Raw genomic sequence first — 9,989 nt, 5'->3', positions numbered from 1 at the left:
AAATAAATAAATAAATAAATAAATAAATAAATAAATAAATAAATAAATAAATAAAACAAAGAATAAGATGAATTAAAAAAAACATACTTTCTATTTTAGATCACTTCCAGGTTAGAATTTTGACATTAACAAAATAGGGTTTTAGCGCTGAACCTATTTTTTTTGTTTTGTCTCTCTCATTACGTTCTCCTGCAACTTCTATCAGAATCACATGCAGATGGCCTATTATGCAAATTAGTTGATTTATAAAATTTCAGTTACTAGAATGAAAACCAATATCTACTTTACTTTTACTGAGGAGTTGTAACGGCATCCTCAGTATGTGGTTGTTGCCAGTGCAGTTCTGTGTACATTGTCATTTGAGTCAGTAATTGCAGAATACAAATGGGAAAATAGCTCTCAGATTCATGAAATAGTGCTCACATAAATAAATGAGTGCTTTTGTGATTGGAGTTGTTTTAAGGCCTTGTTCACATGTAGCTGGGTCTTTTTAAAATGATGTTGCGGAGAAATTTGTTTCTATAAAATGATTTCGTCCGGTTTAAGAAAAGTGTTCATACGCACAAACCTTGTTGAATTACACTACAGAGCATTGTTTTAAACATGCCAACCCCATAGGGGGCAGTGTGGGGCAAAGCTAAGACCCATACCAACCAATCGCAATCCTTCAAAATAACTAAGACTTCCTTTTAGGAATTAAACATTTGTGTGTAGACAGACAGAAAGGTAAAACTACTTTTAAATACAGTGTTAGAAAATAAAGTCAATAAAACACAATGTGACCTGGGAATCATGTTAAAGCAAGTATGTGGACTCATGTAGGTTGAACAGGATTGTGTGTAGATTGGGACAGATACCTGTTGTAAGACAGCTGACCTCCAAGTGCACTTTCTCCTTTGCAGCTCAGCACATTGGAGCAATTGGGCTTATAAAATACAAGAAGGGTTTATGAGCAAGTGCACCTCTGTGAAAGAAGTCACCTTTCCTTCACTGCAAGGCCAAACAATAACAAAGGTCACATGTGAGATTTCGGCGCTGCATTAGTTGTTGCCCGTCATGCATTTACTTCTAAACCTCCGGTTTCCAATGTCCACATGCATGCAAAAAAGGAAAATTTGCAAAGCTTCATTTTGGCCAGAGGTTTTGTTTATAGTGTTTTTGTTTTGTGCTATTAAACAGAGGTTACATATGGATGAAAGATCAATTGGCATAAAAATCTTGGCGGTTTATCAGGTTTATGTTTGGAGAAGGCCTAAGATAGAGTGCAAGGTAGAGTGCGTTTTTGTTAAATTAAGATGCCAAGAGGTAAGATATTACAGTTCAGAACCCTTTAACAGAACCTAATTTTTAAAAATCAATGACCATGCCTTTAGAGAACCACTAGGTTCCTGGAAATGTCAGGATATTGTAAATGTTTTCAAGACTACAAGCCAAAAAGTTGCAAACTTTACTCTTTTAACAGCAGAATAATAGGGAAACAGCCATATGCTTGTGTAATCAAACCAAGTTCATGGATGATGGTTCCCTATTGCGAATGCAGAACTATAGCGTATTGTCGTCTTCGCTGTTTCATTTTGTCTTGGGCAACACAGATGATTAAAAACCCCTTCAAAAGCAACAAAAATAAACTTCTCCTCTTGGGAAGCTAAACATTTCAAAGAAGGTCACAATTGGAATATGCTCCTTTGTTCAGCACCCATTGCCTTTAACAGGCATAAATGATGTGTTACATAAGCAACATTTTAATAGAGCAAATGTGAAGCCTGTTGGCTGTCACTAAAAGATGTGAAGAAAGAAGTATGCATGTGTTTGTGGTCCTGGCACATGTTTAGTTGCGGTGTATTTGTATAAATCCAATTAAACGTTTAACGTTTTATATTTGAATGCAACACAAAGTATTTACAACTTTTTTGTATATTCTCATTACTGATTAGTTGTATTTTTATGTTTTCTTATTGTGTAAACATACAACTGTGAACTGCCATATGTTATTAAACAAGCAGATTAAGTAAAAAAATAAAAAATAAAAATAAAAATTGCAACTCCCTTTTAAAGTACGCTGGCACTTACTCACAAAACAACGCAATTCAGGTTGACGTTAAAATACCGGCCATGTAAAGATTATTGAGAGCAAAGAAGTATCGGGTGTGCGAGGTCTTCGCCTGGGAAAAGAGAAATTAAATCAGAGCCGTGACTAATCATTCCTCAACCAAGTCAAACAAGGACAAGAGAAAGAAAACATTTTGGTTATTTCCTTTTTATTTGCGCTTTTAACTGTTTTTCTTTTTTAACTTCAGATAGATCACAATGAACACAGCCTTTAGACAATAGCAGAGATAATCCATACAAATAAAAATGTCTCTGGTCTTTTCACCAGCTGCTCATGGTAAAGTGGAGCCCTATGCTATCAGTGCGGGCCCTGTGGGTGAGGGAACAACACCGACATCATCGGGTGCTTAATTTAACAAACCGAAAAGGCATATTGTCTGATATGTGTCTGTGTTTGTGAAGCAGTGACTGTCTGAGTCTGTGTGCACTTGCATCAGTGTGAGTAATAGACCAGAGGTGGTTAGCCACATTCAACGAGGCCCTTCCCTAATCGCTTGGTAAAGCCAACAAGTCTCAAGTGGGCAAAAAATATCACACTCTAGGCTTGAGTAATGCACTGCCAACAGTGCAAGATGCCAGTGTGTAATTAGACAATAATGAGAGACCTCACATAACGCTCAATCTCTAAACTTCTGAGGCCAAACTATGCGTTGGCCCTGAACAGCAGCCTCTGCTCTATTAAACAGCAAATAGCCTGAGAAAAGGGGGCCATGGCTTTAGAGAATTCCTTTCCACAACTGGACCCTGCACATTTCTTCACCTTCGGCTTTTAGATGTGCAGACAGTGGCCAGGGCGAGGGAACACCATCAGAGGGGACAGTACCTTGAATTGTGACAGCGACAGTGAAAACAATGAAACCTGGGATGTCCTCTACATACCTGTTTTGAATACGGGAAAGAAAGGAAGGACATCAACATGGAGTTTGAGGTGGAGAAAGAAGGAAAATGGACATAATATGTACAGAAATCAAACAAACAAGCACGCAACACAAAGAGAGACTGCTGGCTCTAGCTAAGAGGCAGACAAAGTTGCTCAACACAAAAAAATCACTAGGGTACATAAGGAAGACTCAAAATCAACTTTGCAATGTTTCCCCCCCCCCCTCTCTTTAAGTATTTATTTCATTTTCAGTGCTTATGAAAATGAAATGAACAAATGCACCAGTGCATTTAAGCATTATGTCACTTAAATGCACTGGTGTTTGTGAGTGTGTGTGATGGCATTCCTGGCTGGAACTCTTTGTGCTGCCTGTATCATGTGAATCTGAGGCTTGCTTGATTTATCCAGATATTTAAATTAAAACAGAAGAAAAAAGTCTCCTCCGAAAAAGAAGGAGAAGCGTAAATATTTGTGTGCCTCTGTCAAAGCCTCTAAGCTCTGTCTAAAAATCAGCATTCTGCTTTTCTGCAAAAAAAAGAGCAAGGGTAAACCTAAACCAAATACTTTTCAGATGAAAGAGAGGAGAAAAGGTAGCAGTTGCGTTGCCCCTCTAAGGAGAGAAAACAGTCAAAAAGGGAGAGATGTCAGTGAATGAATAGCAAAATGCAAAGAAGTCAAAAATATGCAGAACGGAAGAATGATAGAATGCCCAAACAAAGGAAATCCCAAAAAAACAAAAAAAAAAACATGGGTGTGATTTGCCTGTATGACAACAGCTGAAATTCTACTTCCAACATGTCTAGGTGCCACAATAAGTCACTGTTTCCTCTCATGGCTGCAGGTTATATACATTTTATGATTGTGGTCACATTTTCCAGAACACAAGTAGCCTACTGTTCCGTCTACCTTACTGTAAGGGATTTGTTTTTTTTGTTTCTTTTTTTGAAAAAGCACCCTGCATTAGTATTTCAGACTGGCCGAAACGTGCCAAAATTCTCAAAAATAAATGTTTTTCTTCTTTTTTTATTTTAAGAAATCCTGAATGCAAAGACACCTGGTTATACAAACCACGTATCCAAACAGCGAAGATGTTCCAAAGTAACTTCAGATAGAATTTCAGATGTCAAGTCTCTCTGCAAAGTATGAGATTTCCAACATGTATTGAAGAAGAAGTACATACATAAACAATGCAGACTGTTGAAAAAGAACCTGTTTTGGTCCTTTGTAGGAAATGCACATTTTGGTGGACCAGGGCTTAAGAAGCAGTCACAAAGCTCCACAGATACAACAAGCTCTCTGCAGAGACAGTAAGGCAGTTTCATGATCACCAAGGAAACCACTCCACTTTCCATATGGCGGGTTTCTTTTCTCTCTCTCTTTTTTTTGGAAAGAAAGTAGAAACAGAATGAACAGAAAATATGCAGACTTGTTATTGTTAAAGAAAATAGCTGCCTTATAAAAATTTGCTCAGTAAAAATAGTCAAACTGTCTCCTTATTGTTGTTGCTTTTTTTGTTGTTGTTGTTTGTTTGAATCGTCTTCCAGATCAGCTGGCTCATTAAGCTTCTAACAGTTATTGTATTTGATCCAGCTGGATCTCAGGGTAAAAAGAGGCGACATCTCAAAAGCACTGAGGCCAGTCTGCCTGCAAAGATGCAGAATAGAGATGGAAAAAAAAAAAAGGAAACACCAACAGAAACCCAAACTAAAGCAAACTCACAGAGTTCGACAGCTACTAAGGCAACTTTTGCCAAATACAATATAAGCCCATGTATATTGCAACACAACAATATATTAATTTAATAAAATACACAATATAGCTTTTGTACACATAACAATTTGGCTCAAATGCACAGAAATTGCAGTAAAATCAATAAAAAATATGTCAGTTTTTCTGATGTAAACACATCTAAATTGGATACATATACACATAGAATGATATTATGTATAGTGATAATGTGAAGGGACATTTTCTTGTTTTGTCATATTTTTGGATATTTGTCTTTGAAACAATGGCAGTGTCCTTTGCAGTTCTTTCCTGAAATGCTTCGCACCTGACCTCAACTCCAGGACACTATTCACTTCAAATTCCTGTTTTTTTTTTTGTTTTGTTTTTTTCCTCTCCTTATAAAATGTATAAATATTTTGCTGATATTCGGACACTATACATGGATTCATACATACAGCCATCTATATAACCATATAGATATTATCTTTTCACAGCTGAGGAAAGAAATGTCCCTTTTTATACAACTTGATTGCCTTAAGGCATAGTCACACACATGATAATTCACTGTACACAGGGGACTAAAAGCTGATGGTGTACATGTATAAGACAAATCCACAGATGGGCAGTCGTGTGTGAGCATTCATTTGTTTGCGTGTTTCTGCGTGTGGTGCAGCATCAGCGCGTGTCGATGTACTGCCGTGTGTGTGTGTATGCAGAGTGGTAGTGCACATGTGGTGACGTTGGTGCGTGCAACTACATTGCTGAGCAACATGAACATTTAAATAGAGGTGTGAGACAGACACAGCTTACACATGTAGTTACAAAATGACGGGTGAGACATGGTTACACTGTTAATAAATCCGACTGAAACAGATCCGACTGGTCCATAGCAACCCACTCTCTAAAAGGACACCTCTTCAGGTACAGATCTGGTCCATCACACGCTACACTTTTTGTTTATCACTTAATAAAAAAAAAAAACCCGAACAAACAAACAAACAAAAGAAACAGGTAAAGTTGTGTTCCTGTCCTTCACTGTCCGAACAGATCGGCTTTTGTTTCTCTTTTTCCACATCGATTGTCAGGTCTGACCTTAAGTAGTCCTTTTGTCGTTCAGTTTCAATGTCCAACACGCAAAACAGAAATCCACCTACGCACACTTAAAAAGATATGTAGGATTTCACGATAGACCATGAACAACACACGGATGAGCTGGTGGGCACTTAGATAGGAGCTTGCGAGGTGCCAGAGGCTTAAACCCCTGCAATTTTCTTAAGAATCCAAAAAAAAGTTTAGAAATTCAGAAAAAGTCAGATGTCAGTTCCTTATTTTGTTGGTCGCCATGTGACTGACGTAATAAAAGTCCAGTGTCTGTACTTTTTCTACAACAAATACAGTGAAAAACGCTCTGGGGACCAGAGAGGTTTAACCTATTCGATTTGTTTTGGTGACAGTTTTGGCATGAGAGTCGTTAGAATAGCAACAAACCCCGACTTTTTATCTTCACAATTCCTACGCTGCAGTCGTTTGAGTCACTTTCTCAGTGTGCCAGTGGCCTCACTTTCTCTGCAGTCCTGCAACAGTTTGTCGATGTCTCTCACCACCTGGTCAGCGTCCATCCCGTCGCGGCTTGAATCTGGTTCCGCCTGCTCCAGGACACACTCCATTTCACCTGCTGCCTCCTGACTGATCCTGGAGCGGGCCTCTGCGAGCACCTTGGCCACCGGGTCTGAGGGTGGCAACGATGGGTACACCCCTTGGTCTCTTGTTTGTTTAGTAGGTGACAGGTATTGACCATCGGGTGGCCCGTAGTGGACGGAGCAGCTGGCTGGGGGAGGTTTGCCCTCAGCCCCATCTGCTGGGCCTTTTACAGCGGAGCAGGGAGGCATCGTGGAGCAACCCTTGGTTGGACTGCTGGAGGCTGAGGGTACCTCTTGCAGCAGGGGGCTGAGGGCACGTTTTGCTTTTAGGTAGGGCTTGACATTGGCGACAAGGATGGTGTGGTCGCGTCTTTCCTTGCCGAAAGTACAGAATGTTTTCTTGCCGTTGGGGTTGACGGTCTCATAGGTTTCTGTCTCGGCAACTGCCTCCATCCCGGCCGGCACAAACATATTGTTGCGGTAGTCAACACCTTCCGCCTGGTTTCCGCCTGCGGGGAACTGAGGCATCCAGCAGCGGTCAGAATGACCCAGTACTCTGCACTCCTCTGTGCAATTTAAACAATCCTCATCTGCAGACAAAAACAAAGGGAGGGGATGGATGGAGGAGATAGCAACGTTAATGTCAAACATCTATATAAAGCGGAATTAAAACGCAAAACGAGACGGCACTTAAATCCTACTGGCATTAAAAACCAAAGTAAACTTGAGAAGGAGTTAAAGGTAGAGAAATAGAACAAAAATCCCAAAGAAATCCCCAAAAAAGAGGAAAGCCAGCAAAGGACGTCCCATTCTTGGCGCTCACATATAAACACAGGCACATGTGCACTAAAGCACACATAAAGGCACACGGCTTTCCAAGGGAACTGGGGGACACCTGCTTGCATTTTCCAAAGCTCTGATCAAGGGGATGGCAGAGCATACAGAAAAGATGGGAAGGGAGTGAGAGAAAAACAACAACGGTTCAGGTTTGGCATAGGCACAGTGGCGTTATCATAAATTCATGTCAGTGGGCTTTGAAGCCCTCCCTAGATAGTGAGCCTGTGCCAAATGGCTTGTGCTTCTTCCCTGTGTGTTTCTGCCTGTTTATTTGCGCGTGCCTTGTTGTTGCCTCTCATGTGCATATGTGTGCATAGAAGTGTGTGTTTCTCTCTTTCATCTCTATTCAGAAGGAAGCACACTTTGGCTGATTATGGGAGTGTTTGTGCCTGTGTAAAGTGGATCCAAAACTTGGCTAAAAAAAAAAAAAAGAGAAAGAAAAAAGTATATATATTTTTTTTGCTCCTGATGGAAGAGAGGAGGAAACATTGTGTGGCACAAAAGGTTTTTGTCGTATGTTGGATACAGAGACACGAGTCATACAAAACAATGTGAAATGAAATTACTGAAGCTTATGTCTTATTTCTAACAAAAATTAGACATCCAGACTCCCAAACCACTATAAAGTGACAAATTGGAAAGATATTAAGAGGCGTCTTAATGGATGCCATAGTGAGTTCCTGTAATGTTATCAACCTAGTAGACAGATGTGATGTCACTGTAAACATGTTAGAAAAACATCTTCATAGCAGCGAAACAGCTAACAGTCGGTGTTAGTTGATTTTAGCTTTTTCAAACAAGTCAGTTTAAGAATATTTCTGTATGTGTTATATTAGTAGATACGAAATATGTAAATTTTCACAGGAGATTGTTAAGCTTGTCTCCATGCTCTCTCCTAAATAACTTCCACATTACTGCATGGACGTTACGTCGAAGGCCGTGACTTGTCAATCTGCTCCAAGTCCACCAAGAGTGGAGCAAATGTTTGAATTTTGCAACAGGCTGTCATTTGTGCAACTGCACTGCAGATGGTGCGTTTCTGTCCTTTTTGCTTTTCCAGGTCTCATAGCTGTTTGGAAACTATGGCAGCAGATTTCCAATCAGGCGATTGGGCAGATCAGCAGTTCAGTTCGCCAACAAAACTTTAGTTTGATGGAAGTTGTTTGACAAAGTAAGAAGCAACAAAATCCATGGCGTCTCCTCAAGCTAAACATTTACTGGCAAGACGTTAACCTGCTACCTGAGTATTTTATTATGTTCCATACTTACAAGTAAGAAAATTGTTGCTCATATTTTTACAGAAAATTTGGGAGAAAGGTGACAGCAGTGGTAGGAGTTCGTCCTTTCACCATCTTTCTGCGTCTGTGTTTTCAAGGCACTTAACCTGCCTTGCTTGCGGTCAGAGGATCTGATGACGACAGGATGGCTGTGGCTACAACGGAGTAGCTTTTCACCATCAGAACGTGCATGAGTGAATGACAAAATCCGCAGGATCCTCTGGACTTAATAAAATACAGGCCATTTACCAAATTACAAAATTGTCTTAAAACTCCAGAAAAATAGCAATCGAAAACAGCTTTCAACTAAATGTTAAACTTGGCATACGGAGCAGAATTTCAATAACACAGTAAGATACTCAAAATGATAATAAACTCTGGTCATAATGGTCAATGGAAAAAGCTGACTTGCATTAATTGTTGCTGCTGCGCCCTATAAAAACACACCAGTCAAGACGATCGCAGTGTGAACCTGGCCCTAGTTGAGATGGTGTCAGCCTTGTGTCAAACACAGGTGTCTGCCTCTTTCTTCCTGTGTTTATCATCCAAGTTATACCAGCTAATTTCCACCTACTTTACTTTTCTTAAATAAGACTGAGGATAAATGTTTATCCTTGTACACCTCAATTTGACAAATGCACTCCATCATTTTGATGTATTTTTTATAGCAAAAATCAGAGGTTTTGAATTCTGAAGAACTTATCAACACAAGGCTACAATTTGTACTTGCAAATGTAAAAACAAAAGGTTACCTTTCATTGGAGTAACAACAAGGCCACTTAGAACCGTGCAGCGTTCGAGCTACTATTCTCAACTGACTCCTGAAGGACAGAATTGCTGTTAGGAACTGGAAAGCTACCCCATCAGCTCCATTATGCAATGCACAAGGCTCTACAGCGCGGCGAAAGTGCTGCTTTAAAGACCACAAACCTGGGACTAATACAATCTTTCGTTGATGCGAATGAGCAAGCAGAGTGGATGTGCTTGAGTGCACTTGGCTTGGCCGTCTTTGCCGAGTTGCGGGTCAGCAGCACAGATTCCCGAGAGACTGCCCTTCCTAAGCTGTGGAGATGAGCTTAACACTTCACAAATGTTTGAAGAAGCCCAAAAGCGCTGCCAGGGAGAGCCTGACATTTCCCGTGTCAAGGCAGTCATCTGCAGAGGAAATAAGGTGAGCTGGAAAAGCGAGACTAGACCAATACAAAATGGACTACATTTAAATGGTGTCGATGACGAGTTAATGCACCTACACACGCCGACTGAGAGTGATGCACGTCTGAGGTTTTAAGGAAGCGATTCAAGATTGGAGCAAGAAAATGTAAGCGCAGACATCGCTGATTTAGTCAAAAGACTGCACATAAAAATACAAACTTCAATATTATTTTCAACCAGAGCACACAATGGCTGTAATACATCAGCAGGGTTAAAAAAAAAAAAAAAAAAAAAAAAACAGGGCCGGAATCAAAAAATCAATTTTTTTTAAAACTTCCGCCCTTCCCCCCCCCCCCCCAAAAACAA

The 9,989-nt window shown here is 40.1% G+C and overlaps 1 protein-coding gene across 3 annotated transcripts in view; it reads right to left on the bottom strand.

The window, feature by feature from the left end:
* Positions 1–3,206: 3,206 nt before the first annotated feature.
* The window catches only part of pcdh17 (protocadherin 17), a 64,300-nt gene continuing 57,517 nt past the window's right edge, over positions 3,207–9,989 (bottom strand). For all 3 annotated transcript variants that reach the window (XM_015046876.1, XM_015046874.1, XM_015046875.1), the window contains one exon: positions 3,207–6,947. In XM_015046876.1, coding sequence (XP_014902362.1) covers positions 6,250–6,947 — 698 coding nt within the window. In that variant the 3' untranslated portion in view covers positions 3,207–6,249. The remainder of the gene's footprint in view (positions 6,948–9,989) is intronic.

This window comes from Poecilia latipinna, unplaced genomic scaffold (assembly GCF_001443285.1).
Source record: "Poecilia latipinna isolate Pla-1442-1.1 unplaced genomic scaffold, P_latipinna-1.0 Scaffold796, whole genome shotgun sequence".
Lineage (NCBI taxonomy): Eukaryota > Metazoa > Chordata > Actinopteri > Cyprinodontiformes > Poeciliidae > Poecilia > Poecilia latipinna.
Note: the sequence above shows the minus strand (reverse complement) of the source record. Positions and strands in the feature narration are given on the sequence as shown.